The sequence below is a fragment of the Takifugu flavidus genome, chromosome 19, assembly GCF_003711565.1.
Source record: "Takifugu flavidus isolate HTHZ2018 chromosome 19, ASM371156v2, whole genome shotgun sequence".
Classification (NCBI taxonomy): Eukaryota; Metazoa; Chordata; class Actinopteri; order Tetraodontiformes; family Tetraodontidae; genus Takifugu; species Takifugu flavidus.
Window position 1 is genome coordinate 6,684,815 of NC_079538.1, and position 24,746 is coordinate 6,709,560.

The following is a 24,746-nucleotide window of genomic DNA, read 5'->3' on the forward strand; positions in this document are numbered from 1 at the left end:
ACCAGCAGGGGGAGCCAGAGTGCAGGGGGGAAAAACAGCCAGTAATGTGGAAAATTAGGGTTTTTAATTGTGATCGATTTGTATGATGTCACATATTTTGGCCAACATCTAAAATAATAAAATAGGTTGTTATTCAGCCGACAGGTTTATAACAGTAATAATAATATCCACCCTTTCTGTTCCTGATTCATTTCCATCACTCCCCCTCGAAATAAGCATCTTTCTCAGGTTTATTAAACTAGTCGAGGACTGAGCGCTCATCGTTGCGTCAGGGACACTCAGTTATTCTTTAAAAATGACCACAAAAAAACGTATTATTAACCAACTTGAGGCAGAATTGGATTTGCTAAATGTTGCACTGCCTCTTTCTTGGACTAAATATTCTCGCTACCATCTGTCTCGGGTGGAGGAGTCGTCTTGAGCCAGTTCTGCTTTTTTTGGCAGCAGTAACGAGATTTTAAAAAGAAATGTTTCTGATGTTATTCACGAGGGCAGCATCTCGTAAGAGCGCAAATGTTTAACTGATTTATTAGAGTGGGATTTCTCAATAAATGTGCTCGCCTTCTGCTATATATTTATAATTTCAGCATAATACAAAGACCACAGACATGTGAGTAATAACATGATTTAGAACTTGACTTTTAAATGTAAATCAGCAGCCAGGCTTTATGTTGCATTCTGCTCTCTTTAACCCAGGCTTTTATCACGTCTGCAGGAGAAAATAAGATTGAGGCAGTTGTGTTTCCAGGGCTATTTCCAGGGATATTCCAGGGGAGGTGGAATATCTGTAACGGTGCCGTCTCTGCTTCCAGCTGGTGCTGACCGTGGGCCTCCTGGCCGTGGTCGTCTACCTCTACACTGTGGTGGCGTTCAACTTCTTCAGGAAGTTCTACAACAAAAGCGAGGACGAGGACGAGCCTGACATGAAGTGCGATGACATGATGACCGTAAGTCCGCTCGCCCTTTCAGAAAAACGCCAAATATCTGATTAGGTGGATATTTCTTTGAACAAAAATGCAGCCTTCATCATAGAAGGGAAAGTAATCCTGAGAGCTTTATAAAAAAAAGTCAAGAGGAAAAGACTCTGTCCTTTAAAGAGAATACAAAGGAACCAGGTAAGCTACATTAAAACGCAGGACGGTGGATCTGAGTCACGGTGTTTGTGCGAGACGACTGATGAAAGAAGTTGATTTTCCTCTGTCCAGAATCCCATTAGGCGGCTTTTGATGCGACCGGAGGTCTGAGTGACTTGTGCCGCTTGTTTCTTGGCAGTGCTATTTGTTCCACATGTACGTGGGCGTGAGAGCTGGAGGTGGAATCGGAGACGAGTTGGAGGACCCGGCAGGAGACCCCTATGAGCTCTATCGCATCCTCTTCGACATCACTTTCTTCTTCTTCGTCATCGTCATCCTGCTGGCCATCATTCAGGGTGGGTGGCCTTCAGCCCCTCTCTAAAAGCTGACCTCTTCAGGTGCTGATGATGGGGGTTGTGTTCTGCTTCAGGTTTGATCATCGACGCGTTCGGCGAGCTGAGGGACCAGCAGGAGCAGGTGAAGGAGGACATGGAGGTGAGGCAAAACATCCCGTGTGATCAAAACAGGACAGGTAAGCTTCAGACTCACCCCCCACACCTCCTCTTTTTGCTCTGCTCAGACTAAATGTTTCATCTGCGGCATCGGGAATGACTACTTTGACCGGACGCCTCACGGGTTTGAAACCCACACCCTGCAGGAGCACAACCTGGCCAACTACCTGTGAGTGCTGCACCCATGGTGTGGTGCTGGAGATGTGCTCCTGTCTGATCTGATGTGATCCCCATGCAGGTTCTTCCTGATGTACCTGATCAACAAGGATGAGACGGAGCACACGGGTCAGGTACGTCCAGCGCCGCGAGCTCTTGTATCTGATCAGGAGATGGTTGATCAGAGAACCTTCAGTCGGCTTCCACTTGTGCAACATTTCAACCCACTTGTGTTGCATAAGAGCAGCAGGAGGAAGAAGCAACGTGTGGGCTTGCTTTGACTTTTTATGCTATATTAACTTAGTGTTGTGTACCTGTGCTCCTAAATGTGGTGTTTGATGTTCTTGGGGTGCATGTTGTGGAAAAAACTGGGGGAGTGGAGCAAACTGGGCTCACACAGCAGCTTGCTGATCCCAGCTGGGTGACTTGCCTGCTCATTGCATCCCTATATGGATCTGGTACCTTGCTCAAGGGTACCATGGCAATGCCAGAACACCTTCCAGGTCTTTGTCTGCACTGGGTCTTGAACCAGGAGTCCCTCGCTTCCCAGCCCAGTCCTCAACAGGCTGAGCTGCCACCGCCCCTTGGTGGCGTGAACAAACTACTCTATCAAACTACTCTTCTCCTGCTGCCGCCTACATATTTTCATGATGATTCTCCACCTTAATGTTGGTGAAAGCCCCCCCCCCTCATGATTTCTCCTCCAGGGGTTTCATTTCTAAGTTGATCCGGAACGCTGACGAGGTGTTTCTGCGTTTCCCCTGCAGGAGTCGTACGTGTGGAAGATGTACCAGGAGAGGTGCTGGGACTTCTTCCCCACCGGAGACTGTTTCAGGAAGCAATACGAGGACCAGCTGGGTTAAAACGAGGGGTGGCGAGCCCACACCACCCGCCCCGCCCCGCCCCCACCGCCACTGAAAACACACACGGTCATTTTTAAATGTACAAAATCACGACTGCGAAATACTGATCGGACTTTTCTCGTTCGGGCCTCGGAGGCTTCTCTCATGCAAAACCTCCCTCCTGATTGCGACTCATGGCCTTTTTCACTTGCTTGACCTGACGAGGGGTGAAAGCACGACGACCGTACGGATATGCACAATTGCTACGTTCTTGCGAGGGTGTTAGCGCCACTTCTACACAAACGCAGCCGAGGTGACGCGTGCTGCTGCTGCTATTAATATCCACGAGTGAGACTTGATCTGCCTTTCAAAATCCACCCCTTCCCCCCCAAAAAGGTCTCACTCCTTCATGTTCCGACGTGCCTTATGAAAAACTATGCAATATGTTAAAAAAAAAGAAAAAAAAAGTTCCTTCTGTTTGGTTCGATTTGTGGCTTTTCATCAGTCCATGAAGAACATTTGTTGTATAAAATCTAGATGATCCTGGTGTAAATGTTGCTTAGTTTGGGTTCTTTCGCTGCCTGCCTGCACTTTTCCCAGCAGAATTGTCACGTGGAAGCCACTGAAAAGACGACGCAGCTGGATTTCAGCAGCTTCTCCACAGCAAAGCAGCTTCTGTTTGGCCAATTGTCTGTATGTAGTAGCTTTGGTAAACTGCATTTCTTTTCATGATGGGGGAGGAAATGAATAAAGTACCTGACGCAACAAATCGAGCCCTTTGTCCTGTCAATGTTGGACTTTCCCAGTCTTGTGAGGACATCAAGGAAGTTTCCATTACATTAAGTATGTAGAGAACACTCCAACTTCTTTTTTTTTTTTTTAAATTTCAAATGACAATCCTCAACACATCTATGGAACAAAACGACAACCTTGTAGGGGGGAAGGTTGAAGTTACGTCAGCACGGCTGTGGGACGTCCTTGAGGATGTTGAGGAGAAATATTTGACCTTTGTCCAGTTGCTGATGCGGGACACTGTCTGTCTTGCTTGGAATGGTCAGGAGATCATGCTGTCGAGCCAGTCCTCCAGGTCCTCCTCCGTCACCTCCTTCCTGACAGACGTAGGCTCGGGAGGTGTGATGTCTTTTCCTTTCACCACCTCCTTCTCTGTCACCTCCTTCACGTCTTCACAGTCTGGAGACCAGAAGGAACACGTTGTGACTCTTTCAGGCATACATTATGATCTTGACTTCAGCTGATCAAAAATGTTGAAAATCAAAGTTTATACCTGAACCTTTTCCATCCAGCCAAGGCGCTAGAGTATTTCCCAAAATTGGTGTTATTTCTTTCAATTTCACCCAAAGAAAATTGGACTGAACTCTCCGTGGATGGATGTTAAATGTACGTTAAAGCAGACTAACTGGGTGAGAGGTTAGCCTCTCTGACCCAGGGTAACCAGCTCCCTGAGCCTTCAGCATTTTTCATAATGTTGAAAGTCCTCAAATTGAAATTTCCTACATGCATTTATTAGCTGTACGCTGTAGTCGTCCTCTACTCACCTTTCTCTGGTGCCGGGTTCTCTTCCTCCGCACCAGTGTCTTGCTGGTTTCCCACAACTGGTTTCTTTAAATTGAGCAGCTGGTCCAGCTCTTCCTCATCATCATCCTCAGCCGGTGGAGATGCTGCAGTGTTGGAGGAAACCGGCGTGTGTGCCTTCGTCACCGCGGGAACTTTAGTGGCGAGTTTCCTGAACTCTGCCAGAGGTGGAGCAAAGTCTAATTTGCTCACTTCCTGTTTAGGTGTGACGCTCACAGTGGGCAGATGTGATGGTGTCAAAACCTGAAACAGGGTCATCAGGAGGGCAGCCGTAAGTCTTCCAACCCACTTAACTGCTTTTAACAGTTGAGGATGAGTTTACACCGGATTACCTGACCCAGGTCGGCGTCCAGGTTGAGTCGCTGATGGACAGGAAGTTCTTGGAGGATTTGAGCGAGAGCTATAAGGTCCACAAACGCTGTGGATGGCTGAAGGAAAAAATGGGAAGACTGTTCCAGTGCCGCTCAAACAGGCAATATTCAGTATTCAGAGGTGAAAGGTTTGTTTTGTCCAACAGGCCTGGTTAAAAAGGTCAGTCAGTTGGCCAATTAATGCTTCTGCTAATGCTCTTGTCGCTGCTGCTAGCATGGAATTCAGTTTCGCCTCTTAAATAAACTCATCTGTACAGTAATGATCGGATCGATACCGTTTGTGTGTTTGATTAGTTATGGCGGTAGAGCTGTTTTCCATCCGCGTAGTTGCCGGAGGGATCCGCTCGATACTTAGCAGAGATCCATCAAAACCAGGATGGCGCAGACAGGTTGACTGGGGAGGATATAGATTTACCTGACTGGCTGCAAATGAATCCATGTCCCACTCTTTCTCTTCTGAGAAGCGGAATTGAGTGAATGAATCCCCTGGAGAGAGAAACAACATGTGAGTCCAAAGTGCTGAGGAAGAGCCGCCGTGGTTCTCTTCTGTCTGCCTGGATCTGTGATACTGTCCAGGTAAACGGAGCCGGTTCCTGCAGTCAGCTCAGCTCGAGAAAAAAAGAGAACATTCTGAGGAGTTCTTTTATTAGCATGCAGGCTAAGGCCAGGGGCGCGTGAGTCGCCCTTGGCTTCCATGAGCATTTTGCAAAGCCTCGTAGCTAAAAACGCTGCGAGACTGTTTATTTACCAGGCATTAAGAGTGGAGCTGTGAGTCGAAATGCATCAAAAACGGCCCGCATCGAACAAACGAGTCGAGTGCACAGGTGAAATTGCGTCCAACCTGTGCCGAACAGGAACAAAACCACTCAGCGGTTCGGTGTCAGGTGTGAAGCACCGCCATCGACGGATGTGCTGTTAGCAGGAGTGTGTGATGTAAGGTGGAACAACAAGATGGTTGTGAATATTAAACACACACACACACACTCTCCCGTTAACTTAACTGGACCTTTTTTCTCCCTTTTGGGAGATTCTTTATAAGCTAACCGTGCTTTTACTTGTGGCTGAGACCAGGCTGAAACTAGAGGACGCATGCTGGTCGTACTGGTGTCAGGACTGAGGGAGACAGAAGGGAGGACACAGGTGACTCACATACACACACAGCATACACAAAGTGAGGTGAAATTAGCTTCGGCGGGCTTCCGCACTGACGGGCCAATTAAATCCAGTTTGTTTGGTGAAGCACTGGGACAGTTGTGTTTGACTCTAATTGTGACATTTACTCACTTGTGTCTGCTCATTAGAATAAAAACAAATGTGAGAAGCTTCCTCTTCGTTAGCAACGACTTACATGATAGATTAATCAGGGTTGGTGCTGGACAACGAGGACTGTAACGACTTCATTCATCCTCCCACCTTCCTACATGATGAACTAAATATGATTAAAGCCCGTTTGATGCTAATGCCACAGCTAAAGACAGGGTTACTATGGAAATGCACTTGGATTGAAGCCTTATTTTTAATCATCCCAAACACGTTTCTGTACAGCAGCGAGCCTTTGATTTACGGCGCCTGGCTGTGCGGCGTGACCGGCGGCGCCGACCACGGTCGGTGTCACGCGCAGATGGAGTGTCGGTGGGAGACCTGACAGCCGGTCGCAGCCCCGTGTTTGTCTCCACGCCGCGTTTATTATATCCCAGCTACTCTGCCCTTCAGACGGGACGCTACAGGTGCCATCTGCAGTTGGCTCCATCTGATTGCCTGGATGTGCAGCAAGTGATGGAGGTCAAGGAGAGGAAACAGAAGGGGGGGGGGGGTTGTCTCCGGGTCCCTCCCTGTCAGAGCAGCTGAGAAAAGATGATTTATGAATAGAGGCATTATCAGGGTTACAATGATTAGGGTGAAGGCGGGAAGGCTGTCAGCTTTAAGTGACAGTGGGGGGGTGGTTGGGTGTGTGTGTGTGTGTGTGGGGGGGGGGGGGGGGGTCGAGCCGTACAAAATCAAATGCTGGAGAAAGGATCCAACGCTTGAGTTACGAGCCTGCTCTTGTGCTTGGCAGATCAGAGGTTAAGAAAATCCAGAAGGCATCGCTTACAAACCAGATCGTCATCTTTTAAACAACAAAATTAAAGAGATTCACCACTTGTGTCCCAGAATAATAACTCACAGAAGAAATTTCTGCATATTAAGACTAAATTAGCCTTTCTATTCGCACCAATATCAGTGATGTCTTGAAATTTACCCCTGATAACAGCATAAAGCCGCGCGTGTCCGCACACATCGGCCCTCTCACGGCCTCGCGTTCGTCTTCGTTATTGAATTTATTGGGGAACAACAGTCCGTCACTGCCTCGGCATCAGCATCAGCATCAGCCCACAGCGGAAACCGGAGCAAATCAGGGTGTAAAGTACAAATTAGAACCAAGCGTGGATCCAACAGTGAAGTTTGTTACTGGGTTCGCAGTCACAGACCATCATCGCCTTCAACGTCCTCCCAGACGTCCTCCTCTTCCTCCCCCCGTTCTCTCCTCCTCCACAGAACTGCTGACACCAGTGGAGCCCAACCCTCCCACACCTCGCGGGCCATCCGGTGCCATCCTGATCTGCGTCCGTGGAAACACCACCTCAGGTAGTTTACAGGCTCTGACACAACCATGGCAACGGCTGCCGGCGAGGATCAGGGAGGCTCTCGCCGAAGGAGACGGAGAAACGCAATGAAGAGAAATGAGCGCTCTAAACAGACCTCTGAGACTTAAAGCCCCTCTGCTCTCCTCTCACAAAGGTTTAAGTGCGCAGTTGGAACCGCGGTCTCCTACCTGTCACCGAAGTCCGTGAAAAATGGACAGTTTCCGACATACAGCTTAATCGTCCCGAGCGCCATTAAATAAACACTGGAACGAGCGCTCGATCAGGGAACGTCAACGATTACGACTCCAGTCAGAGAGTCTGGTAATAAACCCATCGGCCGTTTGTTACAGCTCCTTCAAAGATTCGCTGGTTCTTCTGTTTCTCGTCACCGTGGCGGCGGCGGCTTTGTTGTGGTCGTTGCCCATAAATCCCGAATCAGATGCTCAACGTGACTGGACACAGTAAGCAATCTTGGAGAAGACCAGTGACTTTCTAAGAGTTCGCCAAGCTAGCAACATTCAGAGCCGCGCCTTCAGTTTGGGTCAAGCTGCAAAGTTCCTGGCTGATAGAAACACGACTAGAGATCAGTTAAGTTAGTAAACTAGTCATTCCACAGGGAACAAACCCAGCCTCGCTCACGCCACGAGCGCTAACGTATTGTGTAACGGCCTGCTGTTCCGGCTCCATACGTCTCTTGACATCTCGAGCTATCTATAGCCGGTCCGGCTCTCATCTTTTACATTTGGGACGAGTCCCGGCATCTCTGCTCTGCACTTAACGCCACTCCACTGCCGCCCCGCCGCTGCTCTTCCTCACCGCTCGCGAGGACGACGCAGCAAGGTGGAGGATCCAGGAAGTTTGCGTTATTTCCCAACTATTCCGCACCGTTTCCCTCCTGTTTATGTCAACAACAGCACACAGTTAAGCTCAATCTTTAAGTCAACAGCAGAGTCACGCTGGCTAAAGCTACTGAAAACACCCTATTTACATGAACCCTGGCAAAGCGTACACAGGTGATTTACATCTCAAAGACCCGGACAGCTGGAGACAAAATGGAAAAGACAACGCCGACGTTGTCCGAACACGTCGGCGGGCGCGCCCATGTTGACCGAGCTGCGCCTTCGGTATACAGTCGGCTCCGTGAGGCTGCAGCGCGGGTTTGGTTCGCGTCGTTTCTCACGTGAGAACCGAAACACGAGGGACATTTCCAGAGCGCGAGGGCTGCTGCTCAGGCTCTGCTCACACCTGCAGTGAAATGTTGACATTTCACCCAGCCGGAGGAGGGATACACACATTCCCCACAGCGCATTGCTACAGTTGTGACAAGAGCAATAGCCAGTTATCAGGGAACAACCACCTCCTCCTCCTCTCTCCTTCGGTCTGGCTGTGTCGATTATAGAAAAAAATGCGAGTTCCTTGGGAGTCGTTCGGGAGGCATTCCTTTAAATATTAATTTAAAAACGGCTCTCGACAGGAGAGAAAATGGACCATTTGGAGGATAACAGACGGAGCTTAATGAAAGCCTGTTTAGGAGAATTTGTAGTTACGATCTATGGCACCAATCGCCTTTAGGAGTATCTCCTTGTCACGCCTTTTTAACCAAACCAATTAGCCAAACACAATGCAGCGCTGAAACCCGCTACGCGCCCATAAATCAATGTCCGCGCTAATTGCAATTAAAATCCTGAGCAAACCAGGCGAGACAACAAAGGCAGCTGAAGCTCTTTACTTGAAACTTTTAATGGCGATTGTATGAGGCCGTGTGTTTATGTCAACGTCATATCAGAAGAGCTAAACCCACTGGAGGCCTCCTCCTCATTAGGTGCGAGTGTGCTCTTGAATGAAGCTGTAGCTCGGTGCAAGATTAACTACACCGGCAGAAGAAACGATTCACAATACCGATGCTAATGCTTAGCAAGCATCTATTAGTCCCCTTTTCTTTCATGAGGACACAGATGTAATTGGAAGTTGTTAAACGATAACCGGTTTAATCTCATCACTAAATTGATCGATTGATAATGTTTAGCAGGGAGAAAAGAGATCGAATAACATAAATAATAATGGGAGATAAACTCATGCTAGCAACAGCTCGCCAAACAAATGCAAATCCTCAGACACGTCCCATCAAGGACACAGAAGAGATACCTGGATCAATCAGACACTCATTCATGATGATGGAAAGATGCCATCAAAAACTGATGGGAAATTGATGGAAAAATGTAACCCCCCCCACCCACTAAAAAAGCCTTGAAGTTCACCGGAAGATGAGAACAATGCACCCACTGCCAGCTAAATATAAACCTGCGGATCATCTTAAATAAGCAGCGAGCTGCTGGAACGTATGAGCCTTTCAAAGCTTTGAAGACTTCAGCGGATGAAAAGTGACAGACACCAGAGTGCCGAGATCCAAGCAAGACATCCAGAGCAGCCACAGCCGTCGATTTACCGTCGTTCTGTCGTAAAGTCTTCGCCGTGTCTGAATGTGGGCGAAGCTGCGATGTCAAACGTGCATCTGCCGAACTGCACAGGCACGGACGCAGGATGAAGTTTGTCCGGCGGTTGGTTCTGGAAGCCTGAGTCCGTTAGTTCACCGTTCCATAGAGAGAACTCTATAGTTCGTTCTTCTGGAGCGTTCAGGGATCACGATGGTGTGTTGCATAAATCTGGGATAAAAGGTACGATACACTAATATAGATCAGTGTGTGTCCACGGTCCAGAGATTCTTTAGTCTGCACGGACAGCAGGCGTCAGAAAGTGCCGCACTGTGATTGATCACATGTTGACCGAGAGCTGCTGTGATCCCACACGGATCCGAGAGCCTGATCACCAGCCATTATTAGATTTGGGATTTATCCCAACGGTCAGGTGGAGTTGAGTCGCGCCAGCTCAAATTGCAAATACGGTTACTTTGCTGGGCTTTATTGATCCACTACTGGTGGATAAATAGATGTGGTTTGGTAAGAACCATAATCACAGTACCAATTATGTTCAGTTCAACGGGTCAGTACACGTAGAAGTGCTGAGAGTTGTGAACAGGCCGGTTAAGAACCTAGATCTCCATTAACCCAGGCTAAATTACAGTCTGGGTCACAACATGGGGGACTGGGTCTGGAACCGCCACAAATGCAACCATGATGACACGATTACACTAATATTGCTATAATCTGCTGAGTTATAACATGCTGAAGCTACTGTTAGCATCAATTCAATGAGAAGCGCATCCATTAAACTACGGCAAGAAACCTCTGCAATTACCTAGAAGACGTCCTTTCAAGCAAAGGTGTGATCGATCACCTCGACTTTGATTTAGGGGAGAGTGAGATGTAATCACAGCATTTAGGGGAGGCACAAGACACAAACAAACACTTCGCAGCCATCACAGGGTCAAGAGGACGTGGACAGTGAATAGGAGGCTGAGTAAAGTCTAATTATCCAGAGGTGAATTAAGTTCAGAGCAGAAAAGTCGTTTACAATCCCAGAAAACCCGCACGGGGCTCAATAGACTTATTTAGCCTCCACTTTCCATCTAAAGGTCCATTTTCTCAAGAATTCCTTGATCTGTAGCTCTAATGACTCTTGTTACCCCAGAGGTCGCATTCATATTCAAAGGCTCTTTGAAAGGGGCTTTACATTCCTAATTGAGTCCATTTGAATGTGATCCCCTATTAGAAAATCCCGACGAATACATTATCTACAGTAATAGTTGAGCCATAATACCAGTGCGAAGGAGGCAAAAGCAACTGTGCACTGCATGTTGAAGACGTGAGCAATCACAAATGCAACGTGGCTTCATCTAAGCTAATAAGCATTCGTTTCCATTAAAAAAACAAACATCCAGGTAAATTCTATTGGAAAATCTCTCACGGGAGGAATTTTCTATGCAGGGCCATCACAGTTATTTAGTGCGAGACGATCCTCCCAGTGTGGGAGGTGTGAAGCACAGAAAGCAATTACCTTTAATAGAGGCACCATTAAATGACTGATCTGAGTTTTCCGTCTGAACTCCACCGATAATTAGTCTGGAGATGTAAAAAACAACAAAAAAAAAATCATCTGTATGCACGGCGGCTCTGCAACCACAATCAGTAGAAATCACCGTCAAAAAACGATGTCGGACGGGTGTGAAAATGTCCTGGCAGACGAGCAGTGATGAGTAAAGCTGCTGTGCCCAAATATTGGCCATGTTTAACAGGGGCAGTTAAATGCCATCAGTGGGGTCAGCCGCGGGGGCAGATTTGCCCAATCTACAGAACTCCAGCTGTTTGCCGTGGATCCGTGCGCCATATTACATAAACCCCCTGAGGAATACATTAAACATACTTCCTATCCTTTGTGTTTTACTCTCCGGATAATCAACACGTAGCTCGCGGCACGCCGGTCCAAAGGAACAAGCGTGACATATTCACATGAAAGAGCCGCGCAGCCGATTTAATCAAGGCCAGTCCGGATGAAACAGCTGCCATCCTTTCAGAGGATCCTGCAGCGCCAGGGTTCTGAAGGACCCTCCAAGATAGTGGCAGTTCAATTGGACCTTATGTAGGCTAATGATGCTGGAAGGTGGCGTGCAGCACGCAGAATCTGTTTAAAGATGGTATGTATGTGGAAATGAAGAGGCTTCACTCCTCGGAATTCTCTTTGTGTTTCTGCAGACGGGTCATCGGGACGCAAGCGTTCCGCTGAGGCGAAGACGGCCGTCGTGCGAGCGTTGGGTTGAGGGGTGCCACACGGACCTCAGCTTCCTCTTCATTTGAGTGAGAAAGGGTCCGAAGATTAGCCACGGCCTCGGCCACTCGAGAAAAGCCCAATTCATCACACACCTGCTGAAGAACCTGCGTAAAATCCACCTATTTCAGTAGCTGGCAAAATAATCGGAATTTGAGTTGCTTTAGCTTGCAACTGTCTTGAACCTGAATTTCCTGACTTGTATTCACAGGAAAGAGTAATGATGAAAAATGGGGCCGCGCCGTTGCAACTGCTGCCCGCCACAATCCCGACAAAGCTAATGGAAATAACTAAACGGACTCAGACGGCTGCTAGCTTGCGTGCCGCATCAGATATAACAAATGCGCTGGTGGCTCGACGCTGATGGATGTTATGCGACAAGTGCGCGTTGGTCTCATTGTGTCAAAGGCAGTCGTGGGGCTCCACGCAGGACACGATGCTGCCAGCAGACGTGACGTGACGGTAGAATATCTTCTGAACCGTTTAGGTGCAATTGCCTCAATCAAGGATTGATCCTTTGCTACTGATTGGTGGCTAATGGTGGACAGTAATGACAGAGATGCTCTCAGCTTACCGCTCCTGTATCTGTCAGGAGTCACAAGAACATCTGGACCAGACTAAAGTCTGCAATCAGACGTTAACGACGCGGTTTGAACCTCTGAGGTCATGCCTATAACATTATTATAGCAGCATTTCCATCTGCTGTTACATTAATATCAATACTTGACATCAACTGATCAGCAGTGATGAGTTCATATCAAAACGCCTCCAATCTCCAGATGCAATAGCTGCCAACTGATGTTTTCCACATGCCCGGACGGTTCTCACCTACTTACCTGAACACTTGTGCGAATCTGATGAAGTTATGAAGCGCTGTGGACAAGCAGGAGAAGCAGCAGCGTCCGCCCCTGAACTGCTGCTGACGCCCACATCTACTCCTCCTCCGACTCCTCCCCCTTCTCTGCCTCATCCCGCTCCTCCATCTCCTCACTTTCTCCCTTTCTCCTCTTTCCAACGGAGTGGTCTGACAGGGGATGAGGCTTCCGGCCATATGGGAAACTCTTCCAACGGTGGCCTGCGCCTGAATCGGCAGGTTGCCGACGACGTCGGGGCAGGACAGTAGCTCGAACCCAGTCGTGGGTGATCCCGATTGGAGCCGTGGCTCCTTGAGGATGCAAGGTGACGGACTCCCCTTCCCCGGCTGCTAGACCTGCTCAAACTTTCCAAGAGGACTCAGATCCACGGTTTCCTGCTGAAGGATTTGAGGCTCCTCAGCTCGACAAAAAATTTTTTTTTTAAAATGGCATCTCCGCATCGTCAGTGCTTCTTCCATTAATTCATCAATCTGTGGGGGGGGGAAAACTCTCAAAAGGAAAAACGAGGCGTCCGACGGCTGTCGCCCGCACACGGACGCTGGCCAGCTGTCGCCTTCGCCATCGGAGGAGAAGATCAGACCACCGAGAGCCTGGCGGCGATGCCGAATGAACTTGTTTGGATCAAAGCTCCTCGTACTTAGCAACTGGTGAGGATGAGCCGCGGCGCGATGAGCTACCCGTGTTTGACAAGTGTGTTTTTCAGCTCATTGGAGAGCGGAGCGCAGAGAGGGAACAAAGTCAGCAGCAGGGAGTGAGGGGAGGGGAAGAGCAAAGCCAGCGCGGGCAGGAGCGGAGCGCCGGGAGAGGAGACGGAGCGGAGGAAGACGCAAAAGACCAGAAACTGACACAACTCCAGACCAAGGGAGGCGCGGAAGGGGGGAAAACGGCGTTTCCAAGGGCTTGTTTGGTGCCGGAGGATGGTGTTTTGAGAGAGGGTGAGTGTGCGTTCTCTTTGATGTGCAGGAAATTAAGTCGCGCCCAGGAGCAGCTGTCAAACACTGACTGTTGTGCAACAGCGCGGCGCATCTACTCTCACACGTTTTATTGCTAAATCCCCCGCACCACTGTTATCGTTCACCGTTTTCCCAACAGTTGCTGCATCCTGACTGAGGAGAGTCGTTTGGGAGGTTAAGGGAGTGTAAAGTGATGCAGAAGTGTTAATGTGCAGCAGAGGAGGGAGACGTTTCATTTAAAATGCCATTAAAACGGCCGCGATACTGAACACTCTAAAACAGGCTTGAATTCAAAGAGTATAAACAAATAAAAAGGCTAAATTCAAAGAGAGAATTCCCCCCCAAAATTCTCACTTGTTGAATGTTATTTTTCTGCTAATGGAATTTTTGGTACAAGCATATTTGTGTTATTCGTTATATACCCATATTCCCTCTCTGAAGGAAATGCTCACATTATTTAGCAATTGAGAAGAAAAAAAATTGGATTTGGATGGTCAAGTGGACCAATGTGGAAATGTGAAGCAAGAATAAATGACGATGCTCAGTGGTGTACCTGGCAGTTATTAGCTGCTCTCTAGGAATACTTGACGACTGCGGACAGCTGGAAAAGGCACGTTTATGTTAACATATCGGAAGGTTTAAGTGGGTGAATGGAAAATCTCCAGTGTCTCTGCTCCACCTGCAGCTGCGCTGAGCTTCACACCGTCCTCTGCTGCCTGAATCAGAACCAATCACAGTCAAGTGCCTATGCTTTGTTTCCTATTTCCTGTCCAAGAGGCGGTGGATGACCGGACCTCATTCCTCCGCTTTGACGCCGCTCTCCTCCAGTCTAGAATGGCTAATCAAGTATTCAGAATGACACCGGAACATATAAATTAATGGTGATGCTGATTGGGACTATTCATCTCAGTTAGGAATCCGTCTCTGTTTGTCAATCTAGTTAGCTAAAGCACCGAGGGTCTAACGTGATTTCCTTCTGTCTCATTATGATTGAGCCTCGATAGGTGCCCATTAGTCCCTCTGGTAAACTACGGCTGCGGGGGAGGAGGAGCGGGATTGATTCCTGTGTGCAGACAGATGATGGCACAAGGATGTAAATAAGCCGTTTCAGCCAAGTCGTGGGGACACGCTCAGTGAGAGAATGGCACCATGTATGCTCTTTATCCATAGCAACAGCACAATCAGCCCCCGACAACGCCAGGAGTTCAACCTGACTAAATAAAGTCACGTCCAGGATACAAAACAGATGAGAGGAAATTCATTTCTCAAGGCCTTGGAGCACCTTGAGCTGTTGTAGTTGGATCAATGCAAGCTCCCCCCCCGAACCCTGCAAGTGAAAGTCTCAAGGCGATAAAAATGCTTCATCACAAAAGTGAAAGAACGCCGTCACGTTGTGTCCTTCGGGGGGGAAAAACAACTTCAGCCTCGGCGTCATTGAAACATTTTCTGCGGGCCTGACTGAGCCAGCAACAGGAGGGCGCGATTGCAATCAATTAAAAAAAAGCCACGAATGCTGCAAGCAGTCGTGATGTTTGGTGAAACTGCGGGGGCTGCGTAATTATCACCGGGGCGGTCAAAAGAGCAGCAAAAATCAGAACCTTCCTCCATTCACATGAGTCTATTGTGGGCAACGTCGCACCGCCGCCTTTTATTTCTCCCCAATCACCAAGGCTGCAGCAGAGCATTTAATTTTCTGTTTTTGTTCACTTCGAATCAAAAGAGGCGTCCCGGCACCCTCGACGGAAAAGGCGGAAATCTCGGCTTTAATCCTCCGCTGTGGCAGAAAATGAATCCGGGGAAAGCAGCCCAACCTCGGTGGTACAAAAGGACGCTATTTAAACATCTGTGGCGAGAACACGTCCTGTCCAACGTGAGAGTGCTGGGGGGGGGGGGGGCGATGAGCCGGCCCGTTGTGCACTTACACCCGCACCCACATTGACGTTTCAAAGGCAGGCAGAAAATTCCAAAAGAAGTAATCTCACATCAACGGCGCTTGATGAACACGTTTTGTTTAGCTTTGCCGTGACCTAATGTGAAGGCAGAAAAAAAAAACCCGCCGTCTTCCTCCATCTGTTACGTCGTGCCATTTAAAACTCCAGCCTGTCCAACAGGACCTTTGCGCGGTGGCTGACTCAGTCTTGTTGAACCTCGTGCTCCTGCGTCAACAAGAGTCTAATCCATCTTAATTCTTGTCTCCCCTGAGTGAAATCTTTAGTCCTCCCATCGTCTGTTAATGAACGTGAAGGAGACGTCAAATAATACCATGTAATGAGTAATTGCAGCCTAAGTTTTAGAGTCAGAAAGTCTTACATTAGGTAAGCAGAAGTTGGTCTGTGAAAGTCCAAATGAGCCGTCTGTGCTCTACAGATGAAGAGAACCCTTCAGCACGCATTAGAGACGCTCGAGGCCGGGCTCTCTCACGTCACCACTCGTGTTACCATCCGCTGGACTGCTCGGGATATTTCAGAGTCCAACCATGACACCAAAAGCAGCTCTGCAGACGGACGTGTTTGTGGAACTCTATAGGTTCCTAATCTAGATGCAGGTTATTGATCGGCACAGACAGAGCTGTCTTTCATTGATTAGGGTCAGGGGTGGGTTTCTTTAATTACCTTCAGCTAATGTTATTCCCATTATTAACTAAAACAAATGCAAAACGATTGTTGTTTTTTTTACGTGTGCATCCCTGTTTCGCTAAACATGAGTTTGATGGATTTGCTGTCAGCGAGCCGATCAGTCGATGGCGGTTTCAGCTCTTGAAATACCGTCTTAAAGTTACGGAGTCTGATTCCAGCAGAACTTCAGTGCCTTCTGCCCCCTGAGGTCAGAACCAAAACAGTCCTCACCCACTCAAATATATATTTATCTCCATCCTGTTTAAGGCTGGTTCACACATGTCCGAACCCAGCTCCAACAGCAGCGAACAGCACCCCTGTCGGCTCACACGTTAAGTGTTACCACAGGTAGCACCGTGGTTAGATAATGACGTTGTAGCTGAAGCGGAGGGGAAACGAGCTATTTTAGTATAGATTCAAAAGCCTCTGACGTGTTTTTGTAAAGCTGTCTTCTCAATTTCCGCTTGCAAACAGCCTCTGCAGGCCGTTTCTCTCCTGAAACACGTGCACATACTTCTGACCTGTACCTTTCTGCCCAATCAAACAAAACAAACAACACTCCAACACATCAGCAGCCTGGACACGAAAGCGTTAGCGTGATCATCTGCACAATAAGAACTGTGCTGCGTGAGAACAAGCGGAGAAGAAAAGGGGGGATTTCTGCGGCTCACTCCCGATTTCACAGCTACCTTAATTGGCTAGAAAAATGACTCTTGAAAGCATCACCTCCCACGTACAATTAAGTATCCTCTAGAGAGCAGCAGCCTCTTGCTGTATGGCATGACTAATCTGGCAATGTGGGCAAAACACAGAGTCAAACAACTCACCGGAGAACCTTTGGCCTTCACGCTATGGAAGCAGTGACGCGCCGCTGCTACACACTCCAACTTTAATATTGTGATGAACAAAAGATCCAGATTAAAAAAAGGAATCACTTGTGTGAGCTGTCTGCTCCGGGAAATCTCTGAAATGAATCACACCTGATGGGAAAGGCAGGTTCTCCTGGAATACGGCTGGTTGGAACAAACAGGGGAGATGCTGAAACAAGAACAAGGATTCCACACTTCTCAACCGGGATCTCCAATGAGACAGTTAAAAGCCAAAGAAAATCATTTGTTGTCAAGATAATTACAGTAGAAATAAAGCAGAAACCCTCGTAATTGGCTCTTCCAATTATGCATTCAAGTACTGATGCGTGAATGCGACAGATCATCATAGAAACCATCTAAATGTATATTTCTCAAGGTCTATCACGTTTACAGTGCTGTTTATGAAGCGGCCCCCGGTGCTGGTGTACGTAGTACAATGCCAAAACTACTTAACGGAATTCAACTTGAATTCCACTGTGCTGGTCTCAGCCTGAGTTATGGTGCTGACCGTGTTTTAAAATATACGTGTGTATGAATAATCCCAGTTTGTCTTCACATTCCCGTCCTCTCGGTTACCCCCAGCATTAAAGAAACAATAACCAACCCCCTGAATAATCATCCCATTTGTTCTGCCGATCACTCTAATCACTCCAGTTATTGAAGGAGACAGTTATTACCCTCCACATTTGACAACATGATCAGCAGCTTGAGCTCCAGCAGTCGCCATGACATGATGCTGATGATGACAAAACAATCCCGAGCGCTCTCCCTGATGCAACCAAGTGCTGATTAAACAGGAAAGACATGTGCACGTCCACACTCGGTGCGACTCAGCCTCTTAACGTCTACATCTCATTATCCGTCCAAAGAGAAAAGGTCATTAATACTTCCCAGAATGTCAATTCATTTGTGTTACCTGTCCTAATGACTTCCATCACTTTCTTCAGAATCTTCCGTAACCCCGTCAGGGCCCTGATTATTCACAGTGTTACAGCGTGTTTTTGATTACTAATTATCACTTGTGGAATAAAGGCAGAGATTATGTCACAGTTAAATGTTGCACATCTATTCATGGACATATTACAAATGGAATTTAGTCAGCATGTATGGGACTGGTCATTTTGGCCATCTCTGAGATAATCTAGGATATTATGATTTATATAATATTATGTCACAAAGCTCATATCATCTCAATCTGATTTCTGCAACATGACAGTGAGTTCCCTGTTCTTCCCTGGCCTCCGCAATCACCAGATCCAGATCCAATAAAGCACCTTTGGGAGATTCCCATCACAGACGTGCAGCCGACAAATCTGCAGCAACTGCTGATGCTGTCGTGTCTTTACGGGGCCAAAAACAGCTGAGGAATGTTTCAAAAACCTCGTTGAAAGTATGTCATGAACAATAAAGGAGCTCTGAAACCAAAAGAAGGTCCAAGCATTTATTAGCAAAACGTATTTTCCACTAAGGCAGCCAGACGCCAGCTGTCACATAACTTCCTAGGCCAAGTTAATTAGAATCTATATTCATATTTTCCTTAATTTATCAAACATAAATGTGCAAAAACATATTCCATTGAAAAATCTCCTACTCAATATTACAAAAATTGAATTAACTGAGAGTTGCTTGTCATGACTGGAACATAAACAGAGCCTGCGACCAGTTTAGTGGTTTTGAAAGGCTGAAAAACCAGCTTATCAAACTGCCCTAATTGAACAGCTGTTGTCAGAGAATTAGCCTTAAATATACCGATACTACTCCGCTCTGCACTAATAAGCCTGCGCTCCAAATCATTTTCTTATGGGAAACAAAGTCCCCACAGACGATCAGTGACCACTGAGGCTGAAATTAGCAAAGAGGAGTAAGTTTGTTCTGCGCAGCTATCTGACAGTCAAAGCAACGGAGGATTTACGCCACAAACGTTCCAATTTCAGTCTAATTAGGGCAGAAAGTCACAAAAGTGCAACTGAACTCAGTGGAGGATTTGACAGAATAACCATGGTGGTGTGATCCCAAAAAGAGCTTTACTTGTACAAACTCATTGTTTTGTCACCGTCCTCACCAGCAGAATCCGCCCAGAAACGAAACCCAACAGAACCCTCAGGTTTTGTTTAAAACTCGTGAGCTCACCTGCTGACTCCAACAGAACGTGGTAGTCGGTGCCTCGCCGAGTGGGTATGTCGTCGCCAGAGTCCGGCTTCTCTGACTGCTCATAACGGTCCCAGTTTGACTCCAGTTTCCTCCTGGAGAAATTTCCCAACCCGCAGTCGTCTTCTTGATGACCTTCTTCCTCACTTTGCTCCTAGAAGACAAAAGAGTGAGAAACACCATGAAGGATTTGATATCAGTATCTTTTCAGATGTAAAAAAATTCACATCAAGGTTGCTGAAATATTCATCTTGTAAACTGTAATGCAAAAAAATTAACTCTACTCCAAACAGTTTAAGATGGTGGCGAGATGTGATAAGGGTTTATGTAGATCAACTCCAGCTGTACAAATGCTGTCATGGAAATGATGTCTCAGATGTGGTGACTGCTCAGTTGAAACACAAACATGGAACATAATCATTAGACCCCAAAGTAGATTGTCATAATTGCAATCAAGGAGCTCCAATGTGCCGAGGAAGATTTATATGATTGCAATCAACGAGTTCCTATTGTTTCCCTTCTGATGCAGTCGTTACCATGGTGGGAGAATCTGCTTATACAGAGCATCCCAGTGGAAATTCTGCTCCAATCTAATTTCACAGAAATTGAGTTAAAGGGGAGGGGGGATTTGGAAAGATTTTTATTTCGCAATTATCATAATAGCGCATATGCACTTTACAACAAGCAGTAGACGTAGGATATCAGGTGTAAATATTGGAGCTGCTGCCGATTAGCCCGGCCTGAAGACTTCTTATTTAATTTTAATACGTCATCTAAACATTACAAAACCATTTGTTTTTCCAGAATGAGCTGAGGTTGAGAGCATCAGCGTCACGGAAGCAACTTTCTCTCTCTCTCTCACCGGGGGATGAAACGCATGTATGTTTTCTCCACGTCCATGGCCGCGATAATAGTTTCTTTTCCCCCGGCCGCGGTGGTGACTTCCTCTCCCTCTGCCCCGATGTTCACCACTGTTGATAGCGCCCCGGTCAACTTTTTTCCAGCTCCCTCCTCTACCGCTGTTCGGCCTACCCTCCATAGCTGACAGGCATGGATCTCGCTGCCAGGCAGCGGGAGCGTTTAGCGTGTGACACCGCGTTACCGCGTGTTACATTGAATTTGGTCGTTCAATAACTGTAGCGTTTGATGGTTCCGAGTGTTATTTGGGCTCAAACGATGCTGTGTTGTGAGGGTTGACCTAACATTAGAATAATGTGATGTTAGGGTAAACGTGTTTAAATCATTTCTGTAATGTAGGTCATGCATTACTGAAGGCTTGCTTGAATAACAGAAAAGAATAAATAAGTTCTGTTTTTTTTTAATTGATCCATTGAGACAAAACGGGCTTTTGCCCACAGACAAGTTTATGAACACATTAAAAATGCACATATAGACAATCACCCTTTTTATCATTTCTTTAGCATATATGACCTGTGTTTGACATTTAAACTGGTAGAATGAAGGAAATAACTTTAATTTAAATGGAATAAAATTAAATAAACACAATGTACCAATTATATTAATATCCATTCTTCTTTTTTCAGGAACCTCAATGGAGTTAAACTTGTCAACTGTGAGACTGAACGGCATCATGGGAGTGCATTCTCCCAACACTACGTTTGCCAACAGCACACATTACAGCACAGCCCCACACAGTCTTTGGGAGACGATAACCATCGCCACAGTGTCGGCCATCGTCAGCTTAATAACTGTTGTTGGTAATGTGCTGGTGTTGTTATCCTTCAAAGTTAACAGCCAGCTAAAGACTGTAAACAATTACTACTTACTGAGTTTGGCCTTCGCTGACCTCATTATAGGAGTGTTGTCCATGAACCTGTACACCACATATATCCTGATGGGTTACTGGTCCTTGGGGAACCTTGCATGCGACCTTTGGCTAGCTGTGGATTACGTAGCCAGCAATGCTTCTGTTATGAACTTACTTGTCATCAGTTTTGACAGGTACTTTTCCATTACGCGGCCGCTGACTTACAGGGCTAAAAGGACCCCAAAGAGGGCTGCCATTATGATCGGCCTTGCATGGTTGGTGTCTTTTGTCCTCTGGGCGCCTCCTATTTTGTGTTGGCAATACTTCGTAGGGGAGCGAACGGTGCTTCCTGATCAGTGCCAGATTCAGTTTCTAAAAGAGCCTGTGATCACATTTGGGACAGCCATTGCTGCATTCTACATCCCCGTGTCTGTAATGACCATCCTTTACTGCAGGATATACAAGGAGACGCAGAAACGGACCAAGGACCTAGCAGAGCTGCAAGGACTTGCAACAGAAAATGTTCTGGAGAGGACTAAACCCCCGAAAACCCTCATTCACTCCTGCTTTCATTTCACAAGGGAGAGGAGAGAACAGAGTCAGGCCTCCTGGTCTTCATCAAACCATAGTAATACCACTAAAACCACCACCAGATCCGAAGATGTGTGGGTGAAAGGAGATCAGACCACTTCCTTCAACAGCTACACCTCATCTGAGGAAGAAGACCATCCGGTTTCAATAGCAACCCCACAGGGATCTTTCAGAGAGCAAGGGAGTAGGCAGAGTAATAAGAATGGGCAGGTGACAGATTATACAGAAGATCAGTTTATCAGCACTCCTCTGAAGAAGAACAGTAAAAAGGGCATCTCTTATAGGTTTGCACCTGGTTCAAAGGATAAGAACAGTAATCCAACGACCCCAAAACCTTCGCCGCCTAAAGCAGAGCCACCCACCAAAAGCGCCTCTCCTTCCTCCACCACTTCCAAACCCATAGACCCTGTCCTGAAGAACCAGATCACCAAACGGAAGCGGAACGTGCTGGTGAAGGAGAAGAAAGCGGCTCAGACCCTCAGCGCCATCCTGCTGGCGTTCATCCTCACCTGGACGCCATACAACATCATGGTGCTCATCTCTACCTTCTGCGCGGACTGCATCCCCACGTCCCTGTGGCACCTGGGCTACTGGCTGTGCTACGTCAACAGCACCATCAACCCCATGTGCTACGCCCTCTGCAACAAGACCTTTCAGAAGACCTTCCGCATGCTCCTGCTCTGCCAGTGGCGGAGGCGGCGGAGAGGTGAGGATTAACTTTACCGGTGTGGACACTCAGCAAATGTAGATAATAAAAAGGCTTGAGATGGGTATTAAATCAGATTTACTGCTGTCTTCCACAGGTGGATTCTCCTGATACAGCCTTGCTGGCGGTGGTTATCTCCTGCATAGAGCGTTGCATGCAATTTGCTATAAAAAGATGGAAGCTGGAAAACCAACTAGATCAGCAGCACTTAAACTTTAGTAACTTAGTAAACTGTAGTTTTTTGGTTTTTCCTCTTTGGATTATCACAGGTAATATAAAAGGGGTAAAAAAATGGCCTGAGAAGTTTTTCAAATGGTAGCTCCACTGAATTTATGCAGATGGGGGAAAATAGGACGTATAGACGTAAGCACAATGTTCAAACTGAGGCTCCTTATCTTCATCATGACGTTCGAGGTCAACACAAGCACCACATACCCGAATCCGAACGCACGGATCTCAGCAGCAAAGTGGAGGTGATCTACATCCAGACAAAGATCTAGATTAAAAACAGAAGCGTGAGTCCATTCAAATTCAATGCTTATTCCATGTTATAACATGAAGTTAATAGAGTTAATATTCAGTGTTACTCTTAAGAACTACAAGGAAGAATATTCATAAACTATTCCTGATATAAAAATAATCCTTCCAATGAATCCCTCCATCCATCTCTTCTGAATCTCAACTCCGACTGTGTCGGTGAACATCTCTGAGTTGTGTTACTGTGTTTACCGCTGCTGCGACACCTTTTATTGTTTGTGAAGTTGTGAATGTAAAAGCTTCCCTTCCAACCTTTCCTGTGAGACTGAGCAGAAATAAACCTGTTTAATCGGGTTCAATTCTACAAAGAAACAAACAAGGGTTCCACAGCATGTGAATAAGAACTCAAAAATCTGACCAAATGTCACACTCGCAGCCCCTGTTGCTCACTTGCACTGTACATAAAGAACTTGTGGAGTTACACATTTTAAGTGCTTTATAAATCATTCATTTAGCTGATCTCTCACCTCCGAAACAGTGCATGTAAAGTAGTTAGTAAGTGTTAGTGTTTGTTAAATATTCTCCTTTTTTAGCTCTTGTAAACAGCATCGGACCTTCTGTTAAAGGGCTCGTCTGCACTCGCTGTTAAACTGTTCACCCTCCTCAATGGCTTCCCCTATAATTGCTTTTAATCGCAGCTCTTAGTCATTGTGATTCAGTTGGTCTGATTAAGGCTGATCGGATCATTTTACTCTTATCCAAGATCGGACGCCAACTGTGTTTTCAGTCAGATGAAAGCCTGAACTTCGACTTGATCATTGTCTCCGTAGATAAACATACGTCCAATCACTGATGGTTGAATGTCACGTTGGGTTTATTAACAAGCAAACGAGCCTTCGTCCAGTTGGCCTTGGAATCTTCTAACCATCATAGCATGGATCTTCGTGGAGACTTTGCTCAGGTGAAGAACCATGACAGCAGTTATGCAGTTTCTTCCATCTTCTCCTCGTTTCTGTAGAGTAGGCTCAGGAATCTGGGAGGCCTCCACAGGCACCATTTTAATCCTGCATGTATTTCTGACAGAACCCAAAAACTAGTTTAACTAAAAAAAAGGATTGTTCCGTTTCCATCCTGCCTTGTGCTTTTCTCTGAAGTCGTTCATTTTTTTTTAAGGTTCTTTGGGATTATTATTTATTAAATGACTGGAGTTTTTTTTTTAGCTTATTTTTTGCATTTTGTCCAAGGAGCTGCTCGGGGTTCCATTTAAGCAGCATTAAATGTGGAAAATCATTGAAGGAGGTGAACACTTAAATAAACATTGTACATTTTGCAGGCATATTTGTGTCACGATATTAAAAAAAAAAGGTCAAGTTGGACGCACACTTCCGCAACCCCTCTGCGGAGGATCAGAGCCACTTGTAAATGATGTTGCTCGTGTGTCTTTGGGTGTCGGGTGATACTTCTCTAAACTCTGTGCCTTTTGTCCCACTGTAAACGATTCCGTGCGCTTCGTCTGACCTTGCAGGTCCGTTAATGTCCGTCTTTATCGCACAGTGGAATACAAATACTCTGTATGTCTTTTGGCAAGGACGACATCATTTTCACTTGTCTTTCTGGGGGCGAAAAAAGATGCAGAACAGCACCAGTTTATTCCGTTGAATATTAAGAAGAGCCCCGTCGTGGATGTCAGATGAGCAACAAGGTTCATCGGCAGTGCCAAAACGCTCCGTTGCTGTTGTTACTGCAGGTAAAAAGGCTCAAATAAAACTGTTTTCTCATGGTGGAGTAGTATTAATTGATGTCGTTGCTCTCTTTCAGTAAATCGGACCTTAAATTCACGTGTCGTGTGTT

At 46.6% G+C, this 24,746-nt stretch overlaps 3 protein-coding genes across 8 annotated transcripts in view; 2 read left to right on the forward strand and 1 right to left on the reverse strand.

Annotated features, from left to right (window-relative positions):
• The window catches only part of ryr3 (ryanodine receptor 3), a 57,531-nt gene extending 54,175 nt beyond the window's left edge, over positions 1-3,356 (forward strand). For 2 of the 4 annotated variants that reach the window (XM_057017663.1, XM_057017665.1), the window contains 6 exons: positions 813-947; positions 1,273-1,429; positions 1,504-1,568; positions 1,654-1,754; positions 1,824-1,875; positions 2,509-3,356. In XM_057017663.1, coding sequence (XP_056873643.1) covers positions 813-947; positions 1,273-1,429; positions 1,504-1,568; positions 1,654-1,754; positions 1,824-1,875; positions 2,509-2,604 — 606 coding nt within the window. In that variant the 3' untranslated portion in view covers positions 2,605-3,356. Of the gene's footprint in view, positions 1-812; positions 948-1,272; positions 1,430-1,503; positions 1,569-1,653; positions 1,755-1,823; positions 2,023-2,508 lie in introns of those variants that run through there. The other 2 variants (XM_057017662.1, XM_057017664.1) reach the window with 1 other exon arrangement.
• On the reverse strand, positions 46-20,443 carry aven (apoptosis, caspase activation inhibitor). 2 transcript variants are annotated; one of them, XR_008947518.1, is made up of 7 exons: positions 20,216-20,443; positions 19,336-19,507; positions 4,963-5,033; positions 4,509-4,604; positions 4,140-4,419; positions 2,360-3,774; positions 46-2,257 (listed from the first exon to the last, which is right to left on the reverse strand). XR_008947518.1 is itself a non-coding variant. In XM_057017669.1 (6 exons), the coding sequence occupies exons 1-6, from the start codon at positions 20,390-20,392 to the stop codon at positions 3,638-3,640; spliced, it is 933 nt and encodes a 310-aa protein (XP_056873649.1). In that variant the 5' UTR covers positions 20,393-20,443; the 3' UTR covers positions 46-3,637. The 2 variants fall into 2 exon arrangements, 1 of the variants encoding a protein (XP_056873649.1); XM_057017669.1 differs by having other exon boundaries at positions 46-3,774.
• Positions 12,745-24,675, forward strand: LOC130516555 (muscarinic acetylcholine receptor M5-like). 2 transcript variants are annotated; one of them, XM_057017668.1, is made up of 4 exons: positions 12,745-13,415; positions 13,472-13,703; positions 20,898-22,418; positions 22,516-24,675. In XM_057017668.1, exons 3-4 carry the CDS (start codon positions 20,906-20,908, stop codon positions 22,527-22,529), a joined length of 1,527 nt encoding a protein of 508 aa, XP_056873648.1. In that variant the 5' UTR covers positions 12,745-13,415; positions 13,472-13,703; positions 20,898-20,905; the 3' UTR covers positions 22,530-24,675. The 2 variants fall into 2 exon arrangements, with proteins under 2 accessions (XP_056873648.1, XP_056873647.1); XM_057017667.1 differs by having other exon boundaries at positions 12,745-13,703.
• The last annotated feature ends 71 nt before the right edge of the window (positions 24,676-24,746 follow it).

Excerpts from the sequence above, each read along its gene's own strand:
- aven (XM_057017669.1), bottom strand. The coding sequence starts at position 20,392 with ATGGAGGGTAGGCCGAACAGCGGTAGAGGAGGGAGCTGGAAAAAAGTT. Across the intron at positions 5,034-19,335 it reads CGTTCTGTTGGAGTCAGCAG|GGGATTCATTCACTCAATTC; the intron begins GTGAGCTCACGA and ends TTCTCTCTCCAG. Across the intron at positions 4,420-4,508 it reads TGGACGCCGACCTGGGTCAG|GTTTTGACACCATCACATCT; the intron begins GTAATCCGGTGT and ends ACCCTGTTTCAG.
- LOC130516555 (XM_057017667.1), top strand. The coding sequence starts at position 20,906 with ATGGAGTTAAACTTGTCAACTGTGAGACTGAACGGCATCATGGGAGTG.